The 21,970-nt window shown below is 42.5% G+C and overlaps 2 protein-coding genes across 5 annotated transcripts in view; one reads left to right on the forward strand and one right to left on the reverse strand.

The window, feature by feature from the left end:
• Positions 1 to 21,970, forward strand: part of CEP85L (centrosomal protein 85L) — a 224,354-nt gene that overhangs the window by 136,593 nt on the left and 65,791 nt on the right. For both annotated transcript variants that reach the window (XM_083176817.1, XM_083176816.1), the window contains exon 3: positions 515 to 1,281. In XM_083176817.1, the coding sequence (XP_083032943.1) occupies positions 515 to 1,281 (767 nt within the window). The remainder of the gene's footprint in view (positions 1 to 514; positions 1,282 to 21,970) is intronic.
• PLN (phospholamban) overlaps positions 9,610 to 21,970 on the reverse strand; it is a 21,540-nt gene continuing 9,179 nt past the window's right edge. For 2 of the 3 annotated variants that reach the window (XM_083176811.1, XM_083176810.1), the window contains one exon: positions 9,610 to 18,572. In XM_083176811.1, coding sequence (XP_083032937.1) covers positions 10,450 to 12,855 — 2,406 coding nt within the window. In that variant the 5' untranslated portion in view covers positions 12,856 to 18,572 and the 3' untranslated portion in view covers positions 9,610 to 10,449. The remainder of the gene's footprint in view (positions 18,573 to 21,970) is intronic. The other variant, XM_083176812.1, reaches the window with a different exon arrangement.

Genomic DNA, 21,970 nt, shown 5'->3' on the forward strand with positions numbered 1-21,970 from the left:
TAGACAAAACAGTAATCATTGCACTGCAGGAGTTGTTTTTAAATGTAATGTTTTTTCCCTGTCTTTTACGATAAAGCGTGTATTCAATTATTCCAATGTTTTTTTCTTCCCCGTCTAGGTGAAAAACCTGGACTATTTTGCTGCTATTGTATTATTGTATTCAGTTGAGCGTTTCACCCATTTTAAAGTGCTAATTCGCCCATGACTTTTCATTCTTTTTAGGGGGGCGACGGGGCACGGGCTAGAAATTTCCAAAAAAAAAGTGAAAAATCTCCACAAATTGAGTTCCCCCCCCCCCCCCCCCCCCAAGTTGTTTTTATATGTATGACTGTTCATTTAAGTGAATTATTAAGGTTTATAAAGTTAAATATGTAAGAAACAGTGGGGTGGGTAGAGATAACAGATACAAAGTACAGCAGAATGTATATTTATAATCTAATTGAGGTTTATTTTGTTTTGGATTCTTTCTATGTGTTTAACAGTAATATACAGTATCTTTCTTTTTCCTCTTCAGACCATTCAACGTCCAGCGCTACATCTACATTAAAACCAGTGCATCCACTGGTCTGCTTGCCTACTGCACATGTCATGCCATCTACGCCAAGAACGTCCCTGCCCAGGCATAGAGAGGACAGGCTGGACACCTCCTGTTGGGATAACAGCTATCCTTTGCCTGGTGCTGGTAGAACTTATGGCCATTTGGAAAACCCGCTTGACATGAAGGACTCCAGGCCTATTAAGAAATGGTCATCTCTGTCTAAACTGAGCACGCCGGAGGGTTTTGGTCTGGATGGCAAAATTGATAAAGCAGGGACACGGCATAGCCTCGAACGTGCAGCCAGGGACAGCTCTCTTTTGCACCAGTCGCGAGCTCACAGGCCGGCCTGTCTGCATTATAGTATGGAAGCTCTGAAATTGGATGATAAAGACATAGATAAAAAAGAGCTTGCAGGCATAGACCTAAAATACAAGTTTGATAGCTGCAGCAGCAATGATCTTACTACATCTACTACACCAAGTAGGAGGCATACCTTGGATATGACCTACAGTGCCTTACCGGAAAGTAAGCCCTCCCCTATTGGTAATGACAATTTTGTGCAAAAATATGGCCACTTTGGTTACCAAGCTGGTGCCCCACTTCAGTCCTCTTTAAGAACTCAGATGTGGCTTACAGATCAACTACATGCAAATATTCAAGAGAGACGAACTCCAGAGGAAACCTGTGGTGTATTTGCGTGGCATCCACTTGAGCAGCTTCGTCAAGATGCAGAGCATTTGCAGGTACTTAGAAAATGTTTGTGTATGCTGCCATCTTGTGGCAAGCAGTCAGAACTGCATGCAAAGTGTTTTCGTTCTATTTTTGGAAATGACCTATCCAACTTGAAGTTGTTTGGCAAAACAGCCTGGGAACTTCAAGCTCGTCTGTGTTTTTTGAATGACGACCGTGGCAAATCAAGCCATTTCAGTTGTTGGTAAAGTCACAAAGCTTACATTGTAAACTAGAATAAAAGTAAACTGTAAAATTATCTATGCATTTCAACAGGGGGGGGGGGGGATTACATTAGAATGTTTGTATTTTTGCTAATATCACACACAATTTTTGTAATTTCAAAATATTCAAATTTTAGAGCATCTATAAAGATACATTATGTGGAATTCTAACAATACAGTTCATGGGCAGATGTATTGCAGTGCTAGTCCGGTCGCTGTGCACATAGAATAGCACCGGGAGGGAGCTCCTGGCGCAATTTTATTCAGCGCATTGCTAAGTTGGCGAATGCTGTGTTTGCAATACGCTTGTGTTTAGTCATGAGTACAGCCATTTTCCGACTTAAGTGTTCTGCGGTGATGCTCTTTGTGCCGCACTAGGGCTTAAAACAGTATTGCCACACTAGTTATGTCAGATGTCTGCTTGCACACCAGGACGGGTGCGAGCAGAAATCCATTAGTCACAGTTAGCGGCTCGCTGATGAGAATAGCTGTGGAACCAATGAACTGTACAATACAAACCAAGTATTAACTATGTACTTCTCTCCATATTGTATAAATAAAGACCGCCAAAAAACCAACTAACTTCTAGGGACAGCATAAAAATAATAATAAAAGCCGAAGTGGCTTTACAATAGAGCTTTCTGCTGATTGCAGTAAGGAGGGGTTAGGGAGCTCACTGTTTAGGTGCGGTTCTTCCTCAGAACTTTAGCTGCGTAATGAGCCTGGGCATTTCTCCCAGCTACAGTTCTCTGCCTAGAATTTAGTTTCCATTTTTTAAACATTGCTAAATAAACACGGTCATATTAATCTACGTAATTCATATTTCAGTTATACAGTACTGACATGTTAAAAATTTTTAGATTGAAATGAGCTTTTGATAACGTTTTCATCTGTATTTGTTTTGTAATTGCTAAGCTGATACACTGAACATGAAGTTCACAGCTGGAGTTTAAGTTTGCTGGCAAAAGACTTTTAAAGTAAATAATATATACAGAAACATTAAAGTTTATTTTACTTAACCCTTTGAGTGCCAACATCTCTGTGAAAGATGTGCAAAATATGAGTGCCGACAGGTCTGTTAGAGATGTGTCGCTCACATTTGTTATGTAAATTCAAATGAAAAATGTGTAAAAAAAAAAAGATTATATTTCCTATATAAGATAAACATAACAGGTCATAAAGGTAAATAAAAAATGTTTGCTTGCCAATTTTCACACCAAATATGACAAATTATCTTGGCACTCAAAGGGTTAAAGACATCGTTTTTATTTAAATTGCTGACCTTTAATATTGATTTAATAAAACATGTATTCTTTCAAATTTAGCCAATTAAGCTCAAGCAGGGGCAACCTTTTTTCCTTTGCTAAAATGATTTAGTAGTCTAAAGTTTAAACCAGTGGGAGCCAACTCCAGTCCTCGAGAGCTACCAACAGTTCACATTTTCCAGACAACCTAGCTGCTGCACAGGTGCACTCATTACTAACTAATGGTGCGTACACACATGGGCGATAATAGCAAATATCGCTGGAAATATGGTCGCTGAGCGACTATATTGCCAGTGATTGGAGTGTGCACCAGCGATAAATTGCTGGGAGTGCGCTCCCGTTTTCTGCCCCTGAATGGTTGCTTGTCAGAGGAGCACTTCCACTGCCTCTTCTCCCGGCAGTGTGACACTTTCATCTGTGACCATCTCTGGTCACAGATGAAAATGCGACACTGAGCAATATGATTGCTAGAAATATATTGCCAGCGATCATATTGCCCCGTGTGTACGCACCTTATAACATTTTAAAAGATCCACAGATGGAGCTAATTACTTCACTTGTGATTCTGGGCGGGATGTATTAATATACATCGCTGCCTTTCGCCTGCCAGCCGCCGCGATGCTACCGCATATGTACTAACATATGCGGCTAGCATCGGGTTGCGGTGACGGAGACCCCTGTGATACCTGGTATGTGGTGTGTGGGAGTCTCAGTCACATCCCGGCGGCTGTCAGTGTCCCCCTGTGTCTCCTCCTCCCCCCTGCAGCCGGATGTCCTCCCGGCTGTGACACCTGCTGGGGGAGGAGGAGATCGATGGAGGACGGAAGGGGGGGTCGCGCAGAGGGTGGCGATACCCTGCCAGGCGGAGACGAGGCGGACGGCTAATGGTACATTGGAAAATGCGATAAAACCCCCGTTTTACCGCATTTTCCCTTTAGTACATCTCGCCCTCTGTGAGGAGATCTGGAAAACATTTACTGTTGGTAGCTCTCGAGGACTGGAGTTGGCTGCCCAAGGTTTAAACTTTTGAGCAAATTATTAAAAGAAACGTCATGTCCTTTGATAGTTTGGGTAGCATTTGTCTGGGCTTCAAGTAAATACCAGACAGGTGCCAGCCTTACTTCCGCTTATGGTTATTGATCGTCAGAGCTCTATGGAGGTGCGATTGCTCTTATCTAGATATTATTAAAGGACAATAAAAACAGGATACGGTCACTAGACAAACAAGCATTAGGTTGACATGCCTCAAGGTCAACATGGGTTAGTTCGACATGCGAGAAGGTCGACAGTCAAAAAGTTAACATGGGATTTTTCACTTTTTTTTGAGCCAACATGTGCCGACAGATGGTATTTCATGTCCTATCATCCACTAGAATGTGGTGGGAGAACAGAATAGTGTGCCGAGCATAGCAAGGCACCGTGCCCGAAGCATGGCGAGCGGATGCGGTTCTACGTTTCAGTGTCAATGTCGACTGTGTCGAAATTCGGGACAAAAGAAAAACTAAAAACCCCATGTCGACCTTTTGACTGTCAACCTACCCCATGTCGACCTAACCCCATGTCGAGCTTGTGGTGTCGACCTAGAGACTGCTTTTCTGTCCAGTGATCCCATTCCATAAAACAAGTTGATCCCAATTTATTGTTTGAATGAGAATATACATATTTGCAGATGTGTAGGCAATTGTTTAATCAGTAGACTATCCTGAAAGATGTACTGCATATGAAAATGCTATCCTATTATCTGTTGTACGCTTGTAATGGACAATGCGGCTTGCTATGGCTTGAGCGCAGTACAGGAAATGCCTTCCATCCAGTGTCATGTAAATCCTATTTTATTTTGTATGTATTTTCATATTTCATAGCTAAAGTGTCATTAGGTATGGCCTCTAGACAAACCCTGTTCCAGATATGTTAATACAGATATGTCCACACTTATTGGGTGGCCATACACCATACAGCATGAGATGTACGCATGAGAGTAGTGTACCTTATTTTTCGATACATTTTTCCACTGGGCAGCTTGCTTCAGTTGGATTCATTTGGAATGTGTATGCTATATTAATAGCATTGACATTATATGAGTAGACCGGTGTAAGGTTGTTTTACACCCTCTGAACGTCGCTGTTTGTTTATAGACGAAGCCGGTCTGGTCTGGAATGTTTGAGCCTATTCAGTAATGTTGCTGTAGAGAGGTGATTAATTTTAATAGGATTGCCTGTGAACAGACTTTATTAGTTAAATTATAATCTTTTAAACAATTTCAATCTTATGAAAGTAGTTTAATTTAATCTAATAGATGTAAACAGCTACACTAGCAAATCATTACTATGGGCCTTATTTTGGTTCATTCTTTCTGACAAAATCCTTCTTAGATGGACAAAACCATGTGCACTGCAGGGGGGGGCAGATGTAACATGTGCAGAGAGAATTAGATTTGGGTGAGTTATTTTGTTTCTGTGCAGGGAAAATACTGACTGCTTTATTTTTACACTGCAATATAGATCTCACTTTGAAGTAAAACCCCACCCAAATCTAATTCTCTCTGCACATGTTACATCTGCCCCACCTGCAGTGCACATGGTTTTGCCCATCTAAGAAGGATTTTGTCAGAAAGAATGAACCAAAATAAGGCCCTATGTGTGGCATAATATACTTTCATAATGACTTGTTAAGGGGCATACACACGGCAATTTTAGCCCTATTTGTATCTAGAAATTTCGCACAGATTTCTCTGTGTGTGTGTGTGCCCCATAGTGATCGGCATCGCATGACCAGATCATGACAACCAATAGATTGTGAGCAGGGCCCTCCAACTCTATGGGCAGTATTTAATAATCATAATTGCGATGTGCAGCAAATCCTGTTTAGGATTCGCTGCACAGTCGCCGTGTTCCGGAGGGCTGGAGCCCTCGCTGAAACACTATTCAATGCCGCAGGGAGCCGGGGGATGGCGACAGGCAGGGAGATGGAAGTCTCCCTGCCTTCCCCAGAATGTATGTGGGGGGTAGGAGAGCTCCCCAGGACATAGGCAGCACAAGCTGCCCCCTGGGAGAGCCAGCAGGGGACCGGGTAGGATCCGCTAACACTGCTCCCGATTGTGCATATCTAATGAACAGGAGCAGTGAATATATGAATATGTAATGAGCGGCTCCCGGCCCCCTGCTGGCTGTTATGTGTAAAAAATATATATATTTTTTTTAATTAAATATATATTCATGTGCTGTAAGCTACACAGTGACACACGACGAAAATCACTTAGAAAGCAATTCGCCATCTTCTCATTGAATACACTCACGGCGAATCACATTGAAAAACCCATTGAAAAACCACAGCGAATTGCGGGTAGTATCAGACGGCGAATTGTCCGTCATTCACTGTTCGCAGATGGCGAAAAGTGCACGTTGAATAGGGTGATTCACTTTCTGACACAAAAAATCAAAGTGAAAATAGCACAATTTCGCCATGAAACATGGCGAATTGGCCTCATTGAATACTGCCCTATCACTGTTTCCTATTGTAAAGCGCAATGGAATTTGCTGCGCTGTAAAGAAAGAAAGCAAGGAAGAAATAGGGTCAAGATCTAGTGAAATCACCAGTGTTTTAATCTGAGAACACTGATTAGCAAGCACAGATCACCCATACACACATTACTATGTCTAGCTAGACCTGTGTGCTGAGCCATCTGACTAGATTAGATCGTTCAGCACACCAGGTAGGTACACATTGTCCTGTGCTTAAAAATAGGCCGTTTAGCATGCTAATGAGCCGTTATTATGCTAATCAGAATTATTGTTATTACCTGCATTTTGGTCCTCTACTCTTTTAAATGGTCATTAGTATTAAAGGACTTACTTTGTTTTTCTTGAAATGCTATTTATCATTTAAGCCAGGGGTTCCCAAACTTTTTTGAATCACGGCACCCTAGTCTATCAGAATTTTTCGCGGCACCCCTAGGCCCAAAAACAATTAATTAGATTGGGTTTATATGCGATTCTAAGGGTCAGTTATGTGGTAAAGGGCAGGATTTGCTTCTGTTTGTACACATTTTATGATTGTCAGGCACCAGCACTGGTTTTGCCCATAAATAATTAACCATAAATAAATTGAATTGGTCCTGGACCACCAACCTGGGGCACCCCTGCAAGTATCCCGAGGCACCCCAGGGAGCCACGGCACACAGTTTGGGAACCACTGATTTAAGCAATGTATTAAGACTACAGAGCTGTGCAGCTTTTTACAACTTTCTGTAATTGTGTAGTTGTGATATAGTGTTATGAATTATAATCTGATTTAATTATTATTGTCCTTCTATATCATGGGTCTTCAAACTGTGGCCCTCCAGATGTTGTGGAACTACATTTCCCAGCATGCCCTGACCGTTTTGACAAGCTCTTATAGGAAAAAATGTGGCAATGCATGTTGGAACATGTAGTTTCACAACATCTGGAGGGCCACAGTTTGAAGACCCATGTTCTATATCATTAGAATTATTGATGATGGTAATCCAGATATTTATCATATTTGTCTGAGCTTTATGGGTGAAGCAGCTGTGTGATTGGACTATGGCCATGGACGATCTTGACTATGGCCATGGGTGGTTTGGACGGGTTAGGATCGTTTGGTCTACAATAAGTTGGTAGACATGGGTTTAGGTCAATCGGTCGACACAAACATTAGGTTGACAGGATCTGGGTTGACAGTCAAATGGTTGACATGGGGGTTTTTCACTGTTTTTTTTACCCGAATGTCGACAGTCGACATGGACACAGGTTAAAGTGCACCACGTCCCCTCACATGGCTCGCTGCACTCACCATGCTTCGGGCTCGGTGCCCCGCTGCGCTCGGCACACTATATTATTCTCTCACCACGCCCTAGTGGATGGTAGGGCGTGAAATACCGCCTGTCGGCTCAAAAAACAATGAAAACCCCATGTCAACCTTTTGACGGTCTTCCTAGACCCTGTTGACATAAATCCATGTTGACCTTGACCCATGTCGACCTAAACCCATATCAACCTATCCCCGTGTCGACCTAATGACTGTCAACCAACTTGTTGTAGACCAAATGACCGTATACCGTTTGGAATGTGGCTGATTTGGCCATAGGCCAAATACTCTATGCAAGTAAGACATATTGACTATGCCACACGCAGTCTATTTTGTTGGCGGATAGTGGCGCCGCGTGTCAATACCAGCTGCAGGGGAAACATGGTACAATTTTAGCTAACTAGATAGACAATTTTAACTATATAGTCAAAATTGTATGCCAAATCGTATCGTGTGTACATGGCTTTAAAATCCCCTTCTTGTACTCTGCCCCCTCCAGTTGGTGATTCTTCTCCACAGCTCAGAATCCCTTTGAGCTTATTGAAAAGGTGAAAATCGCTTGGAGCAAAGGCCTGATTATTGATTAGATTATTGAAAACTTCCCATCCAAAACTGTGACGTGATGGGTTCTCAGTTGATTTTTGTCATGCCTGTTTGTTCCATTACTGAACATTTTACACTACTTTATCACATCATCATACACCTGCTATCATTAACATGGTAGGTCTCCCTTTGTGCGATTTTGAGAATCAAACTTCTCAATTCAGTCAGAGATTTTGCATTCTGGGCTTCACTTTTTACAAATCACAACATCGCCAGAACCATAACATAGACCATCTAACCATTATTTGGGGTGGCCCAATGACCTGTTTTCTGGATTCTTTACTTATTTTTGTTTTGTGAGAATATTTAGATAAATACTTTCTTTGGTCTCTTCCCTGCTAATCACACTTTATAGAAGCACTGAGAATGTAGGCTTGTTACTGGTGCAACTCTTTGTAGATATCATCTAATACAGAACATAAACATGTGATTGGATGACTGTGGTGCAGGTCCAATCAGCCGCTGGTTTCTCTTCTTCACCTTGCCATATTCTCTAGGAATTGATGCAATGACTGTAGTACTTCATGGTATTTTCATAGTAAAATCTAAATTATAATCTTAAATTTTCCAGGTCACCTTTTGGATTTTTTAAATTTCTAAGAACCACTGGAATAGTCCTTTAAAACTTTACTGAAGTAAAATGTCAGTGTTTTGCGGCCATTGTCTGTGTTTCATCTAGTTGCTGGTTATGTGGTAAAATGATAGTGAACTGAATTTGTACTGAAAAATATGCGGTTTATGAAACTGTAAACCATGAGGTTCATTTAGCTGTGAACCTCCGGCAACAGCCCTTTCTGCCACATGGGGGTTATTTAAGGTTGTCTGGATATTTAGGCCACCCGAAAAACAGTCATACCTGTTCATTGTGGCTGATTTCGACGAACGTGCATCCACGGAAAATAGTTGAAAACTGGCGCATTTTCTTTCCGGGAAAAGTCTAAAAATTGGGTTGAATAGGTCGGATGAAAATCAAAAATGCTAATTTTTTATGTCTGAAAATTCTACACGGATTGAATGCCACCCATAGATGCAGTTAGAGTAGCTGATCTCTGCTCTAAACATCCATATCCTGCCAGCAGAAATTTAGCTTCTGAGACCCATCCCACAAAGCCACCTGAATCCGTTCCAGTGGTGCTCTTGGCTAATTGAATTGGGCCATAGACTGATGCTGCATATTCCTTCCCCTGGTAATACAATATAGGTTTGATTTAGTGTTTCCTATAGATAAAGCCCAATAGACACTAGGCCAGTGGTTCCTAAACTGTGTTCCGTGGCTCCATGGGTGCCTCCGGTTTGTGGTCCAAGACCAATTCAAATTATTTACAGTTAATTATTTTTTTATTTATTTATTTTTTTAAACAACTTTTTATTGTGTCAAAGCATCATATCAAATCAAAACATTACTGTTAATACAATTGTACATTCAAACATCACATGGTACTACAATTCTATGAAGAGCATGTATCACATTAGATATCGTCTTAATACATTGCTGTCATATGATAGCTAAGCTTGAATAGGAGAAACATACTATTCTAGAGTTAATGGGGGGTCCCTAAGCAGCATTTGTTCCTCATACCATCGCGTGTTTTTAAAGCATTGGTAAATAGTTTGTCTGGTTGATGATGGTAACGATTCCATGTAACTGGTCCAGGTAGTAAAGAAGCGTTGGGTGCGCGTCTCTTTTTGGAGGGATGCCTCCAACCAGTCCATATGGAATATAAAGAACAGCTTATCTTTGAACATCGCCAAGGTCGGAGGGAAGGGCTGAGTCCATACCTGAAGGATTGTTTTACGAGCGGCCGATGAGATCGCCAGCAGTAATTTCCTGACCGGTCTGGGTATTCTACACTCCTCTGGAAGGATACCAAAAATCGCCCATTCAGGAGTAAGTGGTGCATAATTCACAAGGTGCTCAGTGGCGAAGTCCCGGACATCAGTCCAAAACTTCAGTACCAGTGGGCAGCCCCAGAAATAATGGTAAAGATCTGCTCGTGGATTTCCACATTTTGAGCATTCTGGGGTATTTAGTATTGTCATTTGGTATCCCCGTGAGGGAGAGATATATGACATATGAAAGATAATTAAGTACATTTCCGTAAATCTGGCCATCGGGAAGGTGGTTATCGAGGTCTGTAAGGTTTTTATTAAAGTGTCCGTACTGAGGGAGGGAAAGTGGTCTAACCACTGATGTAGTCCTGTACGTTGTGCTGAGTAGTCAAATGGTTTATGAAGAAATTTATAGTAAGTGGAAATCGCCTTCTTAGGTAAGGGGGGGGGCCAGGAGGACATTATCTAAATCATTATCCCAGTTATTGTCAGCAATGAGTTTACATATTTTGTCGATGTATGATTGGGCCTGAATAAAGTTCAGGTTAAGTGTGGTTATGACTGGATAATATCTAGAAGCTTCAAGAAAGGTAAGTGGCTTGTGAGTTCCTTTATTTATTAGCTGTCCTACCCTATACAATCCAGCATTTTTCCAGGTTGAGAATATATTTGAAGCACTCCCATTTTGGAAGTGGGGGTTACGCAGGAAAGGAAGATGTATTGAGTGATTTGGGTTTAGCTGGTAGGAATGTCGTAGGACTAGCCACAATTTCCTAGTTGACATTAATAGGGGGTTGGTATATACGTCCGGGGGTATATCTGTGTCTTCGAGATGTAGAAAAGCCGTCAGGGAGATATGGGGTAAGAAGTTTTGTTCTAGGGAGGTATTTGCGTATGTGGAGTTTGTGAGTAACCAGTCTTTCAGATATCTGAAGACTGCTGCTTGATTGTATATCTTGATATTTGGGAAATTGATACCACCGTTCCATTTAGGTTGCATCAGCTTGACCATCCCAATCCTAGCTCTCCCTCCATTCCAAATGAAACTGCGGAATAGTTTCGTGATATTAAGAGTGTCAGTATTAGTTAATAGAAAGGGCAAGACCTGGAGCTGGTATAGGATTTTAGGAAAATAAACCATACGCAGTAGATTAGCCCTGCCTAGGTAGGATAGCTGTAGATGCTTCATCTTGTTTAAGTCTCTAGTGAGAGTTTTGATAGTTCTGGTTAAGTTGTAAGAGTATAGGTTTTGTATGTTTTTAGGTAGGAGTATGCCCAAGTAAGTCAATTTGCCCTTAGCCCATCTCATAGGCAACTGGGATGCCCATTTAGGTCGTGTGTAGCCTTGTTTTAAGTAGAGAATTTCTGATTTGTCCCAGTTAATTTGAAATCCAGATAGGCCCCCAGCATCACCAAGGAGATCCAGCAATGGGCGCAGGGAAGTTTTGGGATTTGATATGTAAATTAAAACATCGTCTGCAAAGGCAGTTGATCTGACCTCCTCAGCGCCCACCTGTATTCCCCTGAGCGTAGGCCAGGACTCAATTAGTCTGAGGATAGGGTCTAAAGACAAGTTAAATAATATTGGGGAGAGTGGGCAGCCTTGGCGAGTCCCTCGATGCATTTGTATGGGAGCACTCTTAGAGCCATTAAGTAATAGAGAGGTATCTGGAGTATTATAAAGGAATTTGATCAAATTTATAAATCGGGGTCCAAAAGAGTAAGCCGATAAGGTCGAGAATAGGAAAGGCCAGGAGACTGTGTCAAATGCCTTGTGGGCTTCTAAACTTAGGAGCATGTGTGGGGCAGTAGGGTTAAGGTTAGAGGCGATTACTGAAGCTATGGCCGTTCGGATGCCCTTCACTGACTGTCGCCCAGCCACAAATCCCATTTGAGCATGCAATATAATTTCTGAGAAAAAAGACTGTATTCTAGTCGCCATTATTTTTGACAAGAGTTTACAGTCCACGTTGAGGAGAGTAATGGGGCGGTATGAGTCTATTTTTGTTGGGTCCCGTCCAGGTTTGGGGATTAAAGTTGTGTAGGCATCATTAAACGTGGGGTATGGAGGGTGGGTCTGATGTATGCCCCGAAAGAGCTCTAGTAGCGTAGGGGTGATCTCTGACTGTAACATTTTATAGAATTCCCCAGAAAAGCCATCAGGCCCCGGAGATTTGTTCGAATTAAGAGATGAGATGGCTTGGGTGATTTCCTCCGCTGTGATATCTTTATCCAGCATTTCTAATTGCGTTTGAGAGAGAGTTGGTAGATTAGAGTCTTTGAGCAATTGGTCTATTCGTGGGTGATCTGGGGGGGTGCTTTTGTATAAGTTAGTGTAGAAAGAATGAAATGCTTCTATGATGTCCTCTGTCCTTGTTAGCAGTGGGGAGTTGGCCGATTGTTTTATGGATGTGATATGGCTCCTTCGGTAAAAAGGCTTAGTCAGATTTGCCAAAAGGCGTCCAGTGCGGTTGCCCCATCTATAGTACCTGTTTTTGGTAAAATCGAGATGCTTTTGGGCCTGCAATAACAAAAAATCTTCAAGGAGGTGTTTTGCCTGCTTGTAAGCAGTATGATTAGCATCTGAGGGGTCGGAGATAAAGAGGTTAAGGCAAGAAGTCATGTTGGAATGGAGGGAGTTATACTGCAGTCTGGAAGATTTGTTCCTTTTTGCCACATATGCTATAATATGTCCCCTCATTACTGTTTTAGCAGTTTCCCAAAACAAAACTGGCGAGTCCCAATGGTCAATGTTGTTGTCAACATAATCCAGCCAGTGGTGTTTCAGGTATTGGCGAAAGTTCTCTGAGTGGAAGAGGTATGAGGGGAATCTCCACATCCTATGCAACGGGTTTGTAGCAGGGGCGTTAAAAGATATAGTTATTGGGGCATGGTCTGATATCAGTATATCTCCTATATTAGCCGATGTGACCGAGGATACCAGCGTATCTGCCACCAGAACATAGAGAATGAGTGATAAACTCCTGAGTGAAAGGTGTATGTTTTGTCACTAGGGTGAAACAGTCTCCATACGTCAGTTGTGTGCGTCTGTGCGAGAAAAGTATTAAAGGCTGTCCACGTATTAGAGGTAGTAGCTCGTGGGGGGGGGGGTAGTTTGTCGAAAGCAGGGTCTTTTACAGTATTAAAGTCCCCTCCAATAATCAAAGGATTATTTGCCCGTTCTGCTAATAATTGAGAAATATGTGAAAGGAAGCTTGAGGTCTGTGCATTTGGGGCATATACATTTAAGATTGTTAATGTTGAGTCTCCTACCTGTACGTCCAGGAGTAAGAATCTGCCCTCAGGGTCCAGTATAGAGTTAGTGACTGAGTATATCAGTTTTTTCGAGAAAAGGATAGCTACACCTCTAGATTTGGTAACATATGGGGCGGAGATACATTCCGCGATCCATGTCGCTCTGAGTGTTGAGTCCTCACCAGCTTTCCAGTAAAATTATGTCAGGACAATAGCTTTTTATGTGGGTTAGAACTCTCCTTCTTTTAATTGGGGAATTCAAGCCGCAAACATTCCAGGACAGCACATTAATAGAATGGGGTGGGGGTGAGTACGGTAGAGTCATTTGGGCCTGTGTCGTCATCCTATTCCAACCCTGGCGATGCTCACATACAAGGGACAAAGTGTATTCAACGGGCCCTCATCCCAGCGAGTGAGGGGCCGTAGTGTGGTCATCTGTATAAACAACCATGAATTCTGAACAGCAATGATGATGCAGTTATCACAAACATGAATTAGATAAAGCTTTGACAACATTTTCCAATTTTTTCCAACCAAAACATGTTGGTGAGCCCTGACCAGGTCGTCAGAGCTGACCAGGTAAGTATAGAGTAACAATGACATAGTATTTAAAAGTAAAATGAAGATTAACATTTGCAATATTCTAGCCTAGAGAAAGAATATTCAATTACAATATAACAAAGAAAGTGAGAAGGACCAATTATCTAGGTATTCGCTAGTGCGTTTGGAGAACCACCAGATGGCATGAAGTGTGCTTTTGCAGCTTCTGGGTCATCGAACAACAAAGTGCGTCCATTATCCGTTACCCGCAACTTAGCTGGGTAGAGTAGGGCAAATCTCCTATGGGAGTCTACCAAAAAATTGCACACAGTGGAGAATGCTTTCCGTTTCTGAGCTACTGCCACGGAAAAGTCTATGAAAATTAGTATGCTTACGCCATCTATTGTGAGTTGCTCCATTTTTTTGTATGCCCTTAGTATCGCCTCTTTTGTTCTAAAATCAAGGTAGCGTGCTATTACTGGTCTGGGGTGCGAGTTAGGGTCTGTTTTTTCTTGACCTATTCTGTGTGCTCTCTCAATATGGGGCAAATCTACAGAATCCAGCAACTCTAAGGCTAGCAGTAGTTTAGAAGATAGATAGTCAGATAACATATTGGGTTTGATATTTTCGGGTATGCCTATAAACCGGAGGTTATTCCTCCGGTTTCTATTTTCCAGGTCCTCAACTTTATCCTGGAGTTCTTGGATCATCACGGAGGTGTTATCAGAGGAGGATTGTATATTGTTGACAGTATCTTCTGCATCGCTTACCCTCTGCTCGAGGTCCGCTATGCGAGACGTATTAGAGGCAACCTCCCTAATCGTAGACTGAAAAGAGGCCTTGAATTCCTCCATTTTTTTGTCAATGTGTGGCATCAGGACCGCTAAGATTTCCTGAGCTGTAGAGGAAGGACCCGATTGACTATCTGAGAAAATATCCCTATCTGCAGGAGGGGTCGTGTTTGAGGAAGATTGTGACGAATGGGGTGTCGAAGGCGGCTGTTTTGTAGTTCTGTTGCGTCTCATTGTCTCCTCACCAAGCGATATGGTTGAGCGTGGATGTGATGGGGACAGAAACCTGTCCATTAACCAAATCTATTAGAAGATGAGTAAAAAGCGTGAGGAGTCGTGTAAGATTCAGGACTGAATGTTACGATCTGTGTCAGTTATGACTATAATAATCTTGGTGCTCCGAATCTCACACTTTACTATCTATGTCGAGTGTAGACAATTCTTAAGTAATAGTAGCTGGATTTTTGAGTTGCTAGAGTAGGTGTATAGGTTTGCCCGTGCAATTTAAAGGAAAGAATAGGAAAATAAGTGTAAAGTGTATATCTCACATATTCAGAGTAGGGTCCATGAGCGCTTTCTCCTGCCTAGAATTATGTAGTTCTTACATATCACATCCTATATCTATGTAGGTATTTTACCTATGTTTGTTTCCAAGGTTACTGTAAGTAAAGTAAAGCTAGATTCAGTAAAAGAATTATGATAAGATATCTCGGTCTGTTAGGTATAACAATTACCAATATTACAGTCCTTTCTACAGGGTATATGAAACAAATTATTGGATTTAAAATAGTACTGTCAGATGCCACAAGGTGGCGGTATGCATCTTATATACCAAGCATGTAACCTATGCATTCCTTAGAAACAATACAAAACAGTGCAGAACAATGTCGCCTATTTCTCCAGAGAGTGTGGCCCAGGCTGTGAAATTCCAGGTATCGGCTTAATGTGTCCTAGGCTGTCAGCGTGTACCACACTCACATATAATTGAGCACAAGAATTTGCAAAACACAGACTACAGGAATACTAGAAGAGAGTAGTCAGGAGACATATATAGCAAGAACCATTAAAGCTATTAGTTACTGTAAATCTTCCCAATAGCCAAGAGTGGGGCCACCGATATCGTATCTTCTTTGGGGGTTAGTCGCTGCAGCCAAGTTCCAAGTAGGAGGGGGGTCCTTGGTAAGGTTACCTAGGATGGGTATTGGGCGTGGTGGGGGGCAAGAAGCTGGTCCGAATTGGGGAGCAGAGTTTGGTGCAACAGATGAAATATAAGTCACAAAGAACACGTCCTGTCCCCTGCTGAGTATCCAATGCTGGGAGTGAGTCTTGGAGGAATAGAACACAGGGGGTATTGAGGGCTGTTTGTTTTTAATGCAGGTTCACTGCTCTCCCATTCAGGCGCAGGAGGAGGGGGTCAGAAAGTAGTATGAGGGCCCACGTGTGGGCAGTAGATGTGGTGTCTGTGTCCAAACCCAGGAAGATTGGTATGTCTGACACGCTTTAACTGGAGGGGTTACCAGGGGGGGTCAAGGGCACAGTTCGTCCCTCCAGCCGTGGTAATGCAGGGTCGTCGCAGAAATCTATATAGGAGGGGGAGCCGGGGGGGTCCTTGCGGACCGTGTCTGGACAGTTGTGCACCAAGTTTCAGTGGGGTATTGCGAGAGTTAGGTGCCGCTCCGGTGGTGGTGGAGCAAAGGCAGGGATGTTACCTGTCAGGGGGTGTGCAAGCACAGCCCCTGATCTGCCAGTCCGGTCACTCGCTGCGTCCCAGAGCCTCCGGCATGCGCTTGCGGACTCCCCGGTGCTCTCTTCTGACGGCCGCGTCACCCGTCTGCGCGGCGCGGTTCGTGGGCGTCGATCGTGACCCGCCGGTTTCAGTCCCCCGCCGGCTAAAGTTCCAAGCCGCTTCACCTGTCTCTGGATATCGGGTAAGGCGGGCAGGTGGGCAGACCTCAGCAGCACAGGCCGGTCTCCCTGTCACGAGGCGGCCTGAACACAGGCCGGACTCCGGCGCTGGGTGGGGGTTTTCCAGGCCCCTCCGCGTCCCAAGATCCGGATCGATCGGTTCCCCGAGTTCCAGGGATCACTGGGTTGGTGTTTGGTGCCCAGCAGCGTGGAGGCTCGGATGGGGCCGGATTGCTCCCTGATGAGCGGAGCTCTACTAAGATGCGGCCATCTTGGATACGCCGCGCGCCGGAAGTCACAGTTAATTATTTATAGACAAAACCAGTTCTGGTGACTGCCAATCATAAAATATGTGTAGAAACAAAACCCTTTACCACAAAACTGAACCTAAGGATCAGATATAAACAAAATAATTTTTAATCTAATTTTTTCTACATAGTTTTTTGGCCTTGAGATGCCATGAAAAAATCTGATACTGTAGGGTGCTGTGATTCAAAAAGATTGGGAACTCCCCTTCGCTAGGCGATATCGTTCACAATACCGCTCAGCTTTATGAGCAATATTGTGAACAATATTGCCTAGTGCAGTGGTTCGTAACCTCTATCCTCAGGACCCCCCACACAGTGCATGTTTTCCATGTCTCCACACAGAATCACAAGTAAGTAATTAGTGCACCTGTGCACATGCTGGGTGACCTAGAAAACGTGAACTCTGTGGGGGTCTTGAGGACTGAGGTTAAGAAACACTGCCCTAGTGTATATACTCAATATTGGTAACCATGAGCTCTCCTGCATGCCGTTAACAACCCCCTCCCTCATCTGAACATGTTTATACAAGGGAGTCCTTGTTAACAATTTTTGTCCCCGAAACAGTTTCCGATGCCGGCACTCCTTTTAGTAGTGTGTATGGGGCTTTAGACTATATTAAATGCAAAAACAGAGTATAGTAGATTAGATTATACAGAAACCAGTTTATTGACCATTACAGTTGTGTTTTTTACACTACATCTATCTTTGTTTTGTCCAATCACCATCATTCTCGGTGACCCAACACTGTGCAGATACTGATAGCCATCATCATTTGAAAAAGGTAATCCAGCCAAAGCATATGCTTTACTATCTACTACATGTTTCATTCTTAGGTGTGAATTTAACACTATTGACAGGACTATTGTGCAGTGTTACTTGACACTTTAGTATTTACTTTACCAAACTATTTGTAAAAAAAAAAAAGATAAGCAGATTAAGCAGTGTATTTTTGGATAAGGATATATTCGTGTTTTTAACAAAAGGAAATGCAACAAAAAGTAATATAAAAGTGTGAGTAAACCTACTTCAGCTATATACATGTCAGTGAGTGCACATTCTTACATGCCTTAACACAAGTGTCCATTAGCTAGTGACAGAATCCCTAAATCTAAGGTACTGGAATGACACTAAACTATTGCATGTATTGATGGCCTGAATTGACAGATATATAAAAGACAGCCATAATAGAAGGTATTAAAAGTACACTTCTGATGAAGAGAGAGAGTTTGTTGCTCTTTGACTGCAACATTCATTGACTTCTACACTGCTGTCATTGTTCTACTCTATGTAGTAGTCCAGTGTTGGGTAATGACACACAGTTCAGCATGTTGTATATCATAGCTTTGGGCCACACTGCCACGGATGGCGTTTTGTGTGCAGTGTAAGATCTCTACCAGGCTGCTAACTGGTAATTTACTATGTTAGTATGTGTTAGCACAAGGGTTCATAGTAATTGATTAGATGGTGCATGATCCAACAAGAATGTCCCCGTCATTTGGAATTTAAGTCCCAGATGAATCATATTCTTCAAGATAGCTTTGATTGGCCATTGTTTTGATATGAGATCCAGGGGCTGTTTTGTAGATCTTACAGAAGCTTTACTAGAATAAACATAAGTAGCAGAACCATGATGATCAGAACAAAATTGAGCATGAGGTTCAGTCCTCTGTTGTTGGCGAGATCCATGTTGTTCAGCTCTCGTTGTTCTTCAGTCAGAAGTTCCTGCTCACTCTTTTTTGCTTTACCTCTGCTGATACCTATGAAAAAATATATTAATTAAACACCACACATTTTTCTGAAAAAGATTATGGACTTAAATTACAACTTGGTCCACTTACTTTATAAATAATTGTGTTCCCATAAATCAGATTAATATACTTTGTAACGTGCTATACTCTGTTGCAGGATGAAATTCAATTTAGTGACGAACAGTGTCGTTTGTCCCAGTCTCTTGTAAGCGAGTGTAATGCCTTCACTGGTCTTGTGGTAAAGACGGGGTTAAGTCCCCACATAGCCTACACACACAGCTGCACCACTTGAGTGTGACCAATTACAGGGTAGAGCTTGGATAGAAGGCTTAAATAACCTGTGTTCTCTTTGGGTCAGGGTGACTGATAGCGGACCAGCTGGCCAGTGACTAGCTAGGTGACCAATATTATTATTATTTTATTTATTAACAGTTTCTTATATAGCGCACACATATTCCGCAGCTCTTTACAGAGAATATGTGAACATTCACATCAGTCCCTGCCCCAGTGGAGCTTATATTCTGTATTCCCTACCACATGTACACGCACACTCATTCATTCTAGGGTTTATTTTTGTTAGGAGCCAAATAACATACCTGTATATTTTTGGATTATGGGAGGAAACCGGAGTACCTGGAGGAAACCCACGCAAGTACGGGGAGAATAAACAAATTAAGATCCAAACACACTGGGCGACTATGCCCAGCATGTATGGACAGCGATGATAGCCGCTCAGTGCATACACACTGAGCGGCTTTCCCCCTGCCTGGAGAGGACGGCGTTGCATAGGGCAGAGCTATGCAAAGCTGCCCTGAAAGCCGCTCATCTGTGTATGGGCCTTTAGGGCCTTAGTGGGAATCAAACCCAGGACCTTAGTGCTGTGAGGCAGTAATGCTATTAAACCATCCATACTGCCACAATATACAGTCATGCCAGGGTTGTGGGAACACTGTTGCTAGAACCATAATTGATTCTGTTTGCCAGACAATTGGTGAATAAACTACAGTCCTGCGGTTCAGAAAAACAGGTGTGGACATTCAATTATTGCTTTATGTGCCACAATATATGGATTTGTGTCGCAACATTCAAATTTCATTAAAAATGTCTGAGGCTGCGGCCCACCATTGGGAACCTTTTTCAGGGTATAAATGCTACAGCATTCTCCAAAGATATAAGAGGGCACATCTGTACAGATACAGAATACATTCCTCTCTAAAATAGATTTTAACCCTGTAACATAGTATGGAGTATAGCAATGGTGATACGGTCATTGGGTCTACAAAAGGATGGTCGACACCATTAGGTCAATATGCAGGAAGGTCGACATGGTCATTAGGTTGGCACAAGCATTAGGTCGACAGTCAAAAGGTCGACATGGGGTTTTTCGCATTTTATTTTAAGCCGACGTGCCAACAGGTGGTATTTCATGCCCTACCATCCACTAGGATGAATAGAATAAAATAGTGTGTTGAGCGTAGCGAGGCGTCGTGCCGGGAGCATGGCAAGCGCAGGAGTGCTACGGTTTAGTGTCCATATGGACTGTGTAGAAATTAGGGACAAATTTTTTTGAAAAAACCCCATGACGACCTTTTGACAGTCGACATTCCCCATGTCAACCTAATGCTTAGGTTGACCTAATTACCCTGTCAATCTTCCTGCATGCCAACCTAATAGTGTCGACCCCAAGCTTGTTGACCATCTTGCTGTCTACCCAATAATCCATGCCCTAGCAATGATATTACATGTACTTTGCAGCAAGAGGCGAGTGTTACCCCATCATTTAGAGAATGAGAATCCTGGGTTAAGCACCCAAAAAGGTCTTAGCCACCACTGAGAACACGGCCAAGCTATGGCATTGTAAAGAATGAGCCAATCGACTAGGTAAATATTAGGTAAAATACTATAATCCACATATTTTGTATGCCTCATTTCCATACGACAAATATGATGATATAGCATAAAGTTTGGCAAGGTGATAGACTTTATACAGCTACAGGTTGAGTATCCCGTATCCAAATTATTCTGAAAACCATCCATTATAGAAAGTGAAACATTTTTTGGGGGGGGGGGGAGACATTTGTAACAGCACTACTGAGGACATGATATGTAACTGGCACTACTGGGGACACCTGTAACAGCACTACTGAGGACATGATATGTAACTGGCACTACTGGGGACACCTGTAACAGCACTACTGAGGACATGATATGTAACTGGCACTACTGGGGACACCTGTAACAGCACTACTGAGGACATGATATGTAACTGGCACTACTGGGGACACCTGTAACAGCACTACTGAGGACATGATATGTAACTGGCACTACTGGGGACACCTGTAACAGCACTACTGAGGACATGATATGTAACTGGCACTACTGGGGACACCTGTAACAGCACTACTGAGGACATGATATGTAACTGGCACTACTGGGGACACCTGTAACAGCACTACTGAGGACATGATATGTAACTGGCACTACTGGGGACACCTGTAACAGCACTACTGAGGACATGATATGTAACTGGCACTACTGGGGACATCTGTAACAGCACTACTGAGGACATGATATGTAACTGGCACTACTGGGGACATCTGTAACAGCACTACTGAGGACATGATATGTAACTGGCACTACTGGGGACATCTGTAACAGCACTACTGAGGACATGATATGTAACTGGCACTATATATCTGCAAGTACATGATTGCTTGGCATTCAAATTCAGTATCTGAGATTAGTAAAGAAACTTTGTTTCATGTTTTGAAACCTTGTTTTTTGAACAAATAAAATATTTGTGTGTGTATTTCATGTGGTTGACATGTTTATACAGCATAAATGCAAGATACTTCAAAATACATCCTTGAAATATTAAAATATTCTGAAATACGAAATAATTCGCTATCCAAAAGTCTGCTGGTCCCGAGCATTTTGGATAAGGGATACTCAAGCTGTATTACATTAAAACTGATATGTTGCTTTAAATGTAGTGCGTTTAATATTTGCTGTGTAACTTTAATATTGGTATTATAAATATTAGTGTAATACTAAACCATTTTTTGTATAATATTGCCTTATATGTTCAAAACTTTATTTGTGTTAATTCTAGCACCCTGCACCATGCAGTCCCTCTTTTCTGCCTGGGTTGTCCCTCCCTGATGTGGTGATTCTTGCAAAGATTGATCTGTATCTCAGTGCTGATATTGTTATAGCATCCAACATACTAGTTCTATCTTCTTGTGGAGAAGCTGTAGTCAGTCCTATGTTTACTACATGTCGGGTAAACCCACCATTACTTGGCATGACTATAAAGCATTGCAGTGCGGCTGAGAGTGCCTATATTTACTAATTTCCCTGCTTTTTGGATGGGGCTCGGCAAAGTGTTACCATGGCAGTGAGACAAT

Source organism: Crinia signifera, chromosome 3 (assembly GCF_055691185.1).
Source record: "Crinia signifera chromosome 3, ASM5569118v1, whole genome shotgun sequence".
In the NCBI taxonomy this organism is placed as follows: Eukaryota; Metazoa; Chordata; class Amphibia; order Anura; family Myobatrachidae; genus Crinia; species Crinia signifera.